Below are 13,388 nucleotides of genomic sequence, written 5' to 3' on the forward strand. Positions count from 1 at the left end.
ACATAGTGAGAGAAAAGACAAGACGAGGGGAAGCAGAAAAAAAGTCATCATCCTCCTCTTGTCATAAGACACTTCATTTCTCGTTTGGCAAACAGAGTGAACGTCTTTGTCATCTCCAGGGTCAAAAACCTCCTCGTTTAATCAACGAGATATGGAGGGACAGAATGTGCCAACACTCACAACAAAAACAACTAGAATTAAAATGCTTTCCCCAGTAATTTCCCTAATGTGTCCCCAAACACACAGAGTTCTCAAAAGAGAAGGCATCCAGACAGAGGGCCCAGCAACCCTGTCAGAGCAGCCGCGATGAAGTCACCATCATGGCAAGAGTGTCACCAGCTCCTGGCCATTACCAGCAGGAAGAATAGAGCCTACATGGCTGGATCTTTTTATAATAGAATCATCAAGGTTGGAAAAGACCTCCAAGATCATCCAGTCCAACTGTTTACCTACCACCACCATTTCCCCACTAAAACATGTCTCTCAGTACAACATATAAACATTCCTTGAACACATCCAGGAACATTCCTTGAACTCCTCCACATCCCTGGGCAGCCCGTTCCAGTGCTTGACCGCTCTTTCGGAGAAGAAACTTTTCCTAATGTCCAACCTGAACCTCTTCTGGTACAACTTGAGGCCACCCCCTCTCGTCCTATCGCTAGTTACATGGGAGAAGAGGCCAACCACCACCTCAACACAACCTCCTTTCAGGAAGTTGTAGAAAGAAGTAAGGTCTTCCCTGAGCCTCCTCTTCTCCAGACTGAACAATCCCAGCTCCCTCAGCCGCTCCTCATGAAGCCTGTGCTCCAGACCCCTCACAGCTCCATTGCCCTTCCCTGGACACACTCCAGGGCCTCAGTGTCCTTCTTGTGGTGAGGGGCCCAAAACTGAACCCAGTACTCGAGGTGTGGCCACATCGGTGCTGAGTACAGAGGGATGTTTTAGCAAACACTGTGTGGTTATATATTTATTACATTTCACATTATGATTCTGTTTATTTCAGCTAAGAAAGGAGGAAAGCCAAGGGAAAAAAGAAGTGTACAAACCTGCAAAACAAGTTCAAGTGCAGGATTTCAAGATCCAGAATTTTTACCACGATGATTCAGGAGTATCCAAAGCCGTGCTCCTCCCAGCAGGCTTTTGCTTGCCATTACTTTGCAGAAGTTGAGGCTGGGATGAGCACTGTGAGGAGGGAACCTAAGGCTGAACACCAGTGACAGGCAGAGCATCACCCTTCCCACCACGTGCTGCCAGCTCGCTTGCACAGGAGAACCTCTGAAGTGTAGATACAGCTGCAACACTCACGCGCACCAAGTACTGATCATTTTTGCCTTTTTAAGAGGCAGCCTTTAAAAATTCCCATTCCCCTAAAGATCTTTTGCAGAAAGTGTACAATGGTAGCTCAGATAACAACTGTCAGAAGCATAAGTAGCATTGAAAACGACAACAAAAACACACATAGAATGCACTCACTCTTTCATTCATCCTTAAGACTTCACTTCAGCTTTAATGGGGAAAAAGAAAGTCTGGGTTCCCTGGGGTTTGGTTATGAGAAAGCAGCTGTAGCACAGGAGGAAGATGGAGCTCTGCCAGAGTGAGCTGGTGGGGTTTGCGCCTGGTGAAGAACTGCAAAATTTCAAACAATTGGCTTCAGACTGAATGCCCAGGGCGTGATGCTGTCAGCTTTCAGATGGAACAATGCCTTCTGCTGCTGCTTCCTAGGAAAGTGCTAGAGATAAAACTTGGTCCTAACGAGCTCCATTCATGGCAAGCCCCGCAGCAGCCCCACACCCTGGTCTTGTGCACTCTAGTGCTTCATGCCACGGCCACACCCCAAGCAGGGGTGAAGGGAAGGGTGGGGACTGCCAGGTGCAGAAAGGACAACGGGGAAGCAAATAGGGCAGGAGGGCACAGGGGAGAGCCGCTGCCCCCTGCCGGGGCTGCACTCAGCATCATCAGATCTCCAACAACCCCCTGACAACCAGCAGCCATGCCTGACCCAGGGCCGGTGGGTAGGCCCAGAGCCATGGCAGGACAGTTGTGCTTGTGATGACAACACGTGATGCATGAGCCCACGCAACTCAAGATTATCTTTTCTGCCCACAAGAGGTTTTGGTTTAAGGGCTGGCAGACATTAATGAGAGGAGGAACTTTTATTGAAGACTAACATACACGCTGCATACTGAGTTTTCAACAAGAGCTTCCATCGCAGAGTGGGGTAAAAGAATTGCACCAAAGACACCAGAAGGAGCTCGGTTTTTACGTGACATCGGCCAAAGGAGCTGCAGGGCAGCAGGACTTCATTAGCAGAGAAACAAAATCAGTTGTGAGGCCACAGCAGCCAAAAACTTAAGCATGAAGATATGATGTGACAGTGCCTGATAAAAACCTACTGGGAAGAAAAATTGCATGGCTGAAACACCACAGCCAGACACTGCTGTGTCTGATACTGACCTGAAGAAGGCACCCGACTCCCAAACAGAGGTAGAAGTTAACTAAGAGAGGGCATAAAAAGGACCTAAGGAAATGTAGACGTGGAAGTGGAAAGAATGGGCCTCGTATTAAAAAGGAGCAGCAATGCATCAAATATCATTGCCTGGATCATCCAAAAAGGACAAAATGAACAGGTTGGTTTCTCAGTTCCTTGAAGGCTCCATAAAGCCACTGCAGAGTACTCGTACTCCTGCACTGATTAAAATCATTCATAATCTGAGTTTTAGATTAACGGTGTGAGGTGGGTTCAGTTGGTTTTTTTCCCAGTTATTCAGAAACTTAAAGTTTAAGCCTCTCTACATGCTGATGTTTTCATACCGGTCATGCAGAATCCAGCACCCACAGCTGTGCGTACTGAATGTGAGCTCCGGGTACTCTTGTGGTGGGCTGCCTAAAGAGAGGAACAAGTATTTCAGTCCACATGTGGTAACGTGGTCTGCTGTCAGACTGCACAATAGGGAGCAATGGATCGATAGCACGTGCTGTGTGAAGTCCTTTAATGAGCGCTATTCTGAAATGACATTTATCATCCTATTCTCCAGGGTTTTTTAGTTTTTTTTTGTCAGACCACCCCAGAGCACAGCTATGCTTTACTGATGCTATGAAGATCAGCCATGTGAAACTGCAAAAGCAAGTAGCAGTAAACCCATGAACCAGCTACCAGAATGCTGCCTTCTGCTCAATACACTAACATGAATTACACTTGGAATTGTAAGTAGTTTGGAGAAGATCCCTTGTAGATGGCAGGGGGGCTCTGCACCTTGGGGCTTGCAGCCGCCTTTATGATGCTCCTCTGTGCACATTCCAAACCTCCTGGGATGCACTGTTTGCTTTGGGATGGGTGCTTTGTTTTAAATATATTATAAACCACGCTCTCCATAATTCTGCCTTTATTCGTGCTCAGTCAATAATTCATGTGACAGTACAGCAGTTTGGTTGCTGGGTTAGGATTTTATTCTTTACAGCTGCGCAGCAGGTAAACATTTGTACACACAGATGTGACATTTTCAGATGAAAGTACACCTGCATTCAAGCCTCAGAAAAACGTGCAGCAGTCTCCATGCCTCGAGCCCTCCCCTCTGCACACTCTCCCCCGAACTCTAGGATCTGCTGGCTTACCATCTGAGCCATGCCCCAAGTGTTGCTCAGACCTCCTCTTCATCCCTGGAAGGACAAGTGCCCTTGCTCGGCCCCTTGAGCCCCTCCAGCTCACGAGATCAGCAGACGTGTAACACGGCCTTCTGCTCGGGCTTTGCTCCCTGACCAGCTTCACAGCTGGCAACGGGGACACAACAGGAGCACATCACAGGGAAGCGACAGGGAAAGGGCTGTTCTTACCGCAGGGGATGGGATGCTAGGCGAGCTCTAACACTGCGTGAAACCTCACCCTCACCCAGGAATTCTTCCTGATGAAGCCACGCACGAAGCGAACAGGAGCAGTCCCGCAGGGCCCTGTCCTGTCACACTTAGATACACACGCTCCGTGCTCACCTACACACACCCCACATCTCTGACTGGTTAAGAGACGCCAAGGGATGAGACAACAAAACATCCAAAAAAAAGCCAAAACTATTTTGAGTGAGATGTGGACACCACCCTTGGTGAAAGGGAAATCCGAGTACTTTTATCCTAACAAAAGAATAGCATCATAAGGTCCGCTTACCCCTGCTTCTACTGGCAATACTATTGCAAGCAGAAAGGCGGTTTTACTTAGCCAGTGAAGATGAGGACGTGCTGTCAGTGCTTTAATAACTTTCCCATTTAAAAAAGAGGACTTACTGGGGGAACTGACCCCCGACAATTCAAAATGCAGAAGAAAGAAAAAGCCTTTACTCTGTGGGTGCAGAGCAGCAGCTCCATGAGCCTGGATGGAAGCAATGGGACAAGAGGGCCCGCCGGCACCGCTCCGCAGTCCAGAATGACCGACAGCACGTCCACCTTCTGTAGCACCATCTGCCACAGCCTTCGGTCACTTTGGCGGTCACTCTCTGCTACTAATGAGGATGCACCCAGCACGACAGGAACCTCAGCCGAACTCTGGCAGCATCCCAATTATGCTCAATAAAGACCCAGTTGCTGATTTGTAGACAAAGGAGCATGTACAATCTTGACAAGAGATCAGGATGGGCAGGCAGACAGAAGCTGTTCAGAGCACTGAGAGGCAGCACACCAACAGACCATGCCGTCAACTGTAAAAACTTAGCAGTGGGAGAGGAAGAGAATTAATGTAAAAGTCTTCACATGATCTATCCATCAGTACGATTCTGACAGTACTACCCATAACTAATCAGACTGTCTTGTAACACACAGTAAAAAGACCATTCTGACCACTCAGCCCAAATCCTGAGATTTCAGCAGGATGCTGCACGCAGAGGTAACAGTATCCCTCTGCAGGTGCCTTCTGGCATGTGAGACACAGCAGGCAACAAAATACTGTAAGATGTATCAAAAAACCATCTGGAAAGATCAGGTTGTTCAAGCCATGTTTGCAGACCCGGTGTGCAAAGTCAGACACATGGAGCTGCACTGTACTGGCTGCCCTACGACCCAGCAGATCCAGCAGGGCCTGTCAGGACGCTCCCCTGGGAGAGAAAACTTGCCGGCTTCTTCTCTCCAAGTGCCAGTACAGGTGGGACAGTGATATTGCTACGGTGGACAGAAGTGCTTCGTCAATGCCTGATCCTTAGCCAGCCGGAGCCCTAACTGGTAGAGAGCCTAAGTCCTTTCCTCTGGATGGGATCTTCAGCCAAAACGTGTCAGTTGGGAAACGCAGTAATCCGTAGGAAGGAGCGGCTTCCAGGAGCAATTCCCGTTGAATTAGTATGGCAGCAGCAACGCAGGCATCCAGGAAAGTCAGAACACAGCCAGTGCCTACAGCTACGAAAGCCGATCTTTCCAAATGCCTGTTGGAGATGGAAGAGAGAAAATATACTTGAACTTAACAGATATCTGACAAGAGTGATGTGTAACTGGAATTCAAAACTATCACAGCTGCAAATAACTTTCTTCACATAGTAAGTCAACGTATACGGGGGTCTTAGCGTCACAGAGTTCTGAAATAGCACACAACTAACTTGTGAGGTTCGCTGATACAGGATGTTACAGAAGGCAATCTACCAATCTAAAGGTTTTTCATGAGTTTCACATGAAAAAAACCAGGCATCGCGTATCTGTTAAGACTGAAGCAATCTGGCTTAGCAAACAACTAAACTGCAATGTACCAGAACCACAGACATGCACCTGTGAGACCTCCTACACCTCCGACTGCTTCACGCGCTCCCTGCACTAGGGCAACCTCAATATGAGCACTCCAGGAATCAGGATGCCAGGCAAATCTAAGTCTCAGCAAGCCCTGCGTCGCTTTGCACTCACTCTCTGAAAAGCCAGAAATGACGTATATTAAAAATCATTCATTCAAGGCTCTCCTATTCCCAGTTCCTGAGCAAAACCAAATGTTTGCACAATAAAAAACACTCGAGCACAAACCAGATTAAAAAGTGAGGAACAACTACAGGCTAATCCATCCCAATTTCTTCTTTTCTGTTGTTGGTTATTTCCATTTGCTCCATTTGCAATGCCTTGTTAGCACAGGGCATTCACCCTCCACTAACTCAAGTCTGCTTAAAAAAAATAAAACTAATAAAAATCAGCCCAAGGCCATTCAACATGAGACAAAGCAAAAGAAAGTCAAGTAATGCTTCTGGTGCTGAAAGACAGCATGTTCTGGGAACAAAACACGGAGCACCACACGTCAATACCTTTGTTGTTCCTTTTTTATTCCATCACCCATCACCTTTCTTACTCAACAAGCTACGGTGACATACAAACTTCTGCAAATACCGAACTGCTAACGCCGTCGCTATTTTTGTTGTTGTTTTTAAGCAAAGAAAAAGTCACGTTTATTTTGTAGTAGCAATAGTTTCTTTTTTATTTTTAATATACTTTAGGAAACAATATACAAAGCTGAGCTTTGCCACCATTTTCAAACGGCGGGTTGCTCCAATTACACAAATTCAGCGTTTTGTGATGGTTAAGAACAGCAGTCAGCACCAGACTTGAACAGTTAGCTACAACACAAACATCCTTCGAAATGAAATGTCATAATATCAAGACAAGTAAACCAGGAGTTAACATATGACAACTGTTGGAGGAGGTGTCTTAAATCATTCTTGTTGAATTTTATATTTTGTTAAATATTTTATACACAATTTCCTGTTTACAAGTTTTAAACAAAACCTCCCTTGAGGAATTATTTAAGTACAAAAACGTTCAACAAGAACAGTTCTAATAAAGAGTCCCCAAACAGACCAAAATTTAATGTGTTGACCAAAGGAAATGAAAACCAGTGTTTCTTTGTTTTAACATGTTTATTACAACAGATACAATTCACATCTGACTAGCTTCTTTTTTTTTTTCCTCTTTCCCCTCCCACAACCATGTTAACATGTTCATTGGGCTATTTCTTTATATTTGAGCAAGTAATGTACTTTCAGCACACATGCCCAGCAGTACTATAAGTCCATTCTTACAGGGTGCAAATGGAAATACGTTTCAATAATTTATACAAACAAGTGGGTTATGCTCAATCACTGCAATTTTAAGCTACTGTACACAGGAATGAAAAGATTATAGAAAAAGTGCCATAGCAACAGTGCCTTAAGAAAAGAGAAAATTAGAAGCATTAAAAAAACTGATAAAATCAGATTTAGGATTTCACGGGGAAATGGAACACAGAAAATGAAAAACATTTCTCTGTAAAACAGAAATGGAGAAGCACTGCTCTTGATTCGGTGCAAGTGTGGAAACAGTTGTTTCGTGGTATTTTTGTACATTACCCAAATTGTTGCAGCCTTAGACACAGATCGCCTGGCGCTTGCATTGAATTTTAGGAAATGCAAGATTTCTGAATGATAAATTAACTAAAAAAAAAAAAAAAAGAAAGCTAATTTTGCAGACAGGTTTACATGTAAAAGGCTAGGTATTTAGCCACCTCAGCATCGATTAGTTTTGGATGTCTAAGCTCTGATACACATGGCTTCCCATGGCTTCACTCTACAAAACATATTTACAACGTGAAGAATACATCTACAATAAATCTACATTTCAAGGGTTTTACAAATCATTCTTGTATCTTTCCCCTGAATTTGACTCCCTCCTGTCCCCTTCCCCATGTCATCTTTTTTTCTGCCCAGCTCAACGGTCCAAAGTCTACTCAAATGCAGCTCAAAAGTGTTAAGACTGGGCATCAGTTTAATAGTTCCTGTACTCAAAACCATGTGCAATTGTTTACAACTTTTCACACCATGAAGGAATTCTGATTCTTTAGCTTTTCAAGTTCTTTAATTTGTTGTCTCAAAAATAGTATCCTGCAAGAGAAAAAAAAATTAATTAGTATAAACATTTCCACCACACAGAGACATACAGAAATATGTCTAGAATTCCACTGAAAACTGCCAAGCTTCTTAGCTCTATTAATAAACTTAAATATATTTACATTAATTACTAATATATTCAATCAACTACAGATTCCCTGTGCAGGTACAGAGACCCACACTATTTGATTCCTTGATTTAGACAGTTAAGATGCCGAGTTTCATTATGACTGAAAGGCAGTGACATTCCAGCCTACTATTCATCTGAACTTAACTTCAAGAAAAAGGAGACACCAGAAGAGTACACTAAATATTCTGAAGAATGGTATTATGTCTGTGTCATGCAGTTTTCCAAACTGTAGAACTCAAAACACTCCTAAGTTCTCACCAAATACGGAGCTCCTCCGTTCCCACCCCAACCCCAGAACCTTCATTGGAGAAGAGGTTAAAAGGTTTCTCCTCACGGTCTTGTCTTCTATCTAAATTTGCCTGCCGGAGACGCAATGCCACTAGAAATACAAGCTACCGTCCTCACTCCTTTTGACTTATTTCCTCCCCATATGCTGGAGGATTTTATACTCCAGTAGATTTAGATAACAGTGCAGCCAGAAGAGTTACATATGCTTTTGTTTTCCTGAAGAAATTACCTCCATAGTATGGCCTGATGCATTTCAGTTTGAATCAGCCATATATAGAGCCATAAATTCATTTTATATGTAATTTAGTACCTAAGTTTTAAACAAAGAAGTTTTCTTCTAGGCATCTCTTCTTTCTAGCACTTCTTTCTGTGACTGGTAGAAGAAAAAATGCCCTAAAGGCAGCCTCTAGTCAGGGTACAGTCCTACCTCAAAGTATTTGACCGTTAAAAGACATCTAAGGAAAAAAGCTGCAACAACATGTAACCAAGAAATCAATTACATTTCTAGGTAAACTTTTCCTTCTACTGAACTGGCATAAACAGTTATTTCAATGAACAAACATATGTTCAGAAAGTTTCCCAGACTTTGAAATGAATATTTTTTAGCAACTTTTCTCAGTGCTAAAGTGTAATGCAAGCACATGAAGAAAACATTAAGTTGAAATATTACATAAATATTCTGCTAGTCCAGACTAACTTTGATACAGATAGGATGTCCATTTCAGCAGATTCTTACTGAACATTTCTCAAATACATCCTTAGCTCAGTAAAAGGGAATTTTCTACTGAAAAGTAGGTGAAAAAAATATAAATCAGGATAGACACACTGAAAATAAACACAACAGGATCAAAAGGTAAAGACATATAAAATCTATCAGCCAAGGAAGAGTTTCATTGTGCATGCTACCAGTTATGGTTAAAGCAATACACTTGCTTTGAGTTCCCTCTTACAACAAATCTAAATAGATCTATTCTGCGCAAATTATATCATTATTCAAGTTGACTGGCTTTGATATTCCATCCTTTGTGAAGGCCTTCCCTCTTGCCCCACAAATTGTTACTTATGCCACGTCTTTGGGATGGCAGCAAAAACAAAAGAAGCGTGCTATCATAGACTCAAAGTCATAGTAATCATTAGCCACTGATGGCTTAAAGATACAGAGCGTACAGGAAACAAAGTGCCATGCAGCGAGCTGAACAATGGCACCTGATGTTACGTCAGAGAAAACGTCCCTCCAAGATACAGAAGGATTTATTAAGGGGTTTTGTTTCATCTGTAAGAAACAAAGCTGCTGATTAAATATCCCACAGAAATTGTAACTTATGTTATGAAGCTATGAAAGAATAGACATTTTAGAAACAATACACAGCCACGTTGCTAATGACAACCTCTTTGACTGACTTAAGAAGCAGAAATCTGCTTTCCCATAACCGCTAAGGAAGTCCCAAGACCTTCTCAAATACCTCTTGCCTAACCAACAAACACTAATTTCATCTTAGCTTGTAACAATAAGAACTCTTCAAACTTGTTCCAGCTTTAGACCCAATGTCTCATGCAAATTGTAGCAGTTAAGGTCAGTGTAAACCACGTAGATGTGCACCTATGATCTCTACATCACGTATTGAAGGATACTATAGATTGATTCTAAACTAGTGTAAGATTACCAATCCCCTAATGGATCTGGAAGTATATTTCTTTTCCATCTGTGTAAGCATATCTGCCTTATTCACTGTCAAGAAGTATCTGTGTAGAAAATGGGTAGGACGTATACAGGAAAGACAGCTTTCAAATTTTGTTAAGCATTAGCATACTTATAGAGTCATCAGTAAATATTGCTCAGATGAAACAATACCAGTATGACAATTCTAATACCGCCTTGAAAATCACCAAATTTCCTTTTTGAAAACAAATATGCTTACCTTTGCTCACGCAAAGTTGCTTGAATTTCACATACTCGAACTAAAGATCTTAAATTCTTTAATTCAGTACAAATTTCTGACATATGAACACTTCCCATGTTATGGGCTTCCTCACGTAATCTTGATGCCTACAACAGTGAAACAGAAAGTCAGAACTTTGAGTCAAGCACTGGAAACAAGAGGCTGTAGTCAAAGGACTGCTTGGCGAGCGTGTCCCACAACAGCAAGCACCATAACTTCTAAAGCACTGTGACTTCTGAATGTTCTGTAAATCAAATCACAAGTGCATTAAATTCTCTACAGATGTCCACTCAGAACCAGAAAAGAGCAACGCTGGATATTAATATGCTCTGTAACCCAGGCTGATGCTGGGGAGGGATGATTTAGATTTCCTTAATCCTAACAAATGTTTCTTCAACCATCTAGAAGCAAGCACACAATGCGGCTCATGACCAACTTTAACTTCTCATCTAATCCTTGGTGACAAAAACAGCAGAATGCCATCTTCTCTTCAGCTACTTTATGCAGAAAAAATTTCATGACCCTCTTCAGGTGTTCTCTTGCAGACAAACTCCTTTACTTCAATATTTCCACTACTCAAGTGGAGATGAGCAGACGTGCAAATTCAGAAAGGATGGCCTTTCTCCACAGCTGGCACATTTCTTACCATTCTTACCATTTCTTGTCACTGAACTGGATATATGACTTCAGCTAACTCAGGTGTGACTTCACTATTCAACACTGGTCAGCTAACAACACATACATGTGATGTAAATACAGTATATAAACACTTAGCACAAAGGTAAGAGCATCCAACAGGGTACATGACTCCACCGCATTAGCTATTTTGCTTTCATCTATTACTGATATTGGAGGGGAAAAATGACCAAAAAAATTGTGTAAGTCTACATTTTCTATGTTGAGAGACATCTCAATTCAGTACATATTGAAAATAAGACTGTCCACTTAAATTCTCCTAGCATCAGGTCAAAGCCACAGCAAGCAATGACTGTGCTGCATCATTTCCACATTCCATGGCAATGCTTGTTTGACTCAATACAGGTTGTCAATGTCTTAAAACTGTATTTAAAAATTAATGGAGGAAAAAAGCCAAGCCAACAAACTAAAAACCCAAAACAGAATCAACACAGACAGTACTTCTAAGAGTAATCCTGCAAGTTACTTGCCAAAAGCTTCCAATGTAAGCTTGAGGCAGTACGCAGTTGTTCTTCAGAACACCACAGTAAGATGGGCTAAGTAAGATTCGTATCTCACCTAAACTGTCAAACTAGGTTGCCTGTGACAGAAAGGACTTCAGCTGGACACAATAACCAATATGGTTTCTTTGAATAATACACTCTAAGTAGCTAACATGCATCTAGTTTCCCTATATTGCCACCAAGTACTTATAAAATAAGGATCACAAATTCTATTGATTTCAGTCTATAGAGAAGGAAAAAAAACAAAAAAGGAAAAAAGAAAGAAGAGCTTACATTCAGTCTGAACCCTCTACATCATCTTAAAAACTGGATACAACAAACAAGACACAGTTCCTTTTCCACTGTGAAGAGCTAACAACTCAGTGACTCAAACTGTGGTTTGCTCTCAAATAGTTTAACACTGTCACCTAATTCTTGACATTTTTCATACAGCAAAAGTTTTATTAAAAGATCCACTGAAATGTATGTTGTTTGTGAATTTCAACCAAGCTTTATCAGTAAGAGTAAATATTTATGATGATGACTGTTCTTCCATTGGAGAGGATTTACGATGATGACTATTCTTTCATCGGAGAGAATTTCAAAAGCACTGGTACGCGAAGCAAAACTGAAACTACTCAGCTGGTAATCAGCCATCACACCTGCAGGTCTGGCCTAACCTCTCTCCTCTTCCCTTTTTCTGCCTAAGGACCAGCACGTTTCCTTTACAGATCCTTCTAATTGCTAAAAAAAGGCAACTTTGCTAACAAAAAAAAGAGTTTTTAAGCTACCCATTCAGCATTCTCTCAAGAAACCGGGCACAAGTGTACTCACCTGCTTCTCTGCGTGGTCTGCAGGCCAGCCTTGAACATGCTTTATAAGGTTTTCATTGAAGTGTGCCGCTAGCGTAGGTGTTAACGAACAAGTGGGTCGTACAGATGGATTCTGCGGTGCAGGTGTTGAATTTGACGCGCTAGTGCTGGAGGTATGATTTGGACCTGGTGATGGGCTTCTTTGACTACTGGAAGAAAGAAATTTTTAAAAGTAAGCATCTAAAATCATATGTAAACATATAGAGAAACAAACACTTCAAATTCCCCGCTTCCAGCCACATAAAGCATTTCAACCACCACAAGGTAAATACTTCTGGTGTATCAATCACGAGACACTTATCCACAGACCTCTTAGTTGTATGGGAATGGTTTGAGTGCTACAACATGGAAGAGCTTTTCTGGTTGTTGGGGTTTCTTTGTCGATGTTTCTTTTTAATCTACCAAACTTTTAAAGAAATGTGAGTTGTGACTATATTTTAGTGTCACAGTAATTATTAAGAACAAAGAGTGCTCTCCCAATCTAAAAATACAACCGTATGGCAAGTTTAACCGTTTACCAGTGCCAAGACCCAAATGCTTAAGAGACACTGTTAGTTTTGTACATCCTCACTTCAGGTATTGAAGAGATCAGAAGCAACACAGCAGCAGTACGTTTTGACTACTTTACTTGAACACATTCACATTGTCATTTTTCTGGTTGGTGTGTTAATCATTTGCTGGAGAGTTCATTCACAGAAGCAAAAGAAAATACTGTAGGAATGAAAGACATTCAGTTACTAACTCTGCATCATGTGCCAAATCAAAGACTCCATATCTGGGACACAGCCTTTCACTGTCCTCTTTCACATCTCCATATCTAAGTAAATCCACTTTCAGATTTCAGAACAGTATTCCAATACACAGCTTTTCCAACGCTACTTCACAGCTGTAATTCTTGATCAAAAATGCTAATTTTTCCTAAAAAACCCTCTCAATGCTGATCTTTACACACTCTTTTGCCATCTATTGTGTTCAAGATTACACTATCTACAAAGTATTCTAGCCCCTGCTTCAAGCAACATTAGGGTTTTTGTTTTTTTCTTTTCTTTTTTTAAACCACATTCCCCTAATATTTGCCCTCTCACTGCACTATACATAACATTTTTTCCCTCTGC

General features: G+C 41.9%; 1 protein-coding gene across 3 annotated transcripts in view; it reads right to left on the minus strand.

Annotated features, from left to right (window-relative positions):
• The window catches only part of WAC (WW domain containing adaptor with coiled-coil), a 56,815-nt gene continuing 51,074 nt past the window's right edge, over nt 7,648–13,388 (minus strand). For 2 of the 3 annotated variants that reach the window (XM_021386556.1, XM_021386553.1), the window contains exons 12-14: nt 12,236–12,422; nt 10,203–10,330; nt 7,648–7,859 (exon numbers count right to left, since the gene is read on the minus strand). In XM_021386556.1, the coding sequence (XP_021242231.1) occupies nt 7,790–7,859; nt 10,203–10,330; nt 12,236–12,422 (385 nt within the window). In that variant the 3' untranslated portion in view covers nt 7,648–7,789. The remainder of the gene's footprint in view (nt 7,860–10,202; nt 10,331–12,235; nt 12,423–13,388) is intronic. The other variant, XM_021386554.1, reaches the window with a different exon arrangement.

Source organism: Numida meleagris, chromosome 2, assembly GCF_002078875.1.
Source record: "Numida meleagris isolate 19003 breed g44 Domestic line chromosome 2, NumMel1.0, whole genome shotgun sequence".
NCBI classification, from domain to species: domain Eukaryota; kingdom Metazoa; phylum Chordata; class Aves; order Galliformes; family Numididae; genus Numida; species Numida meleagris.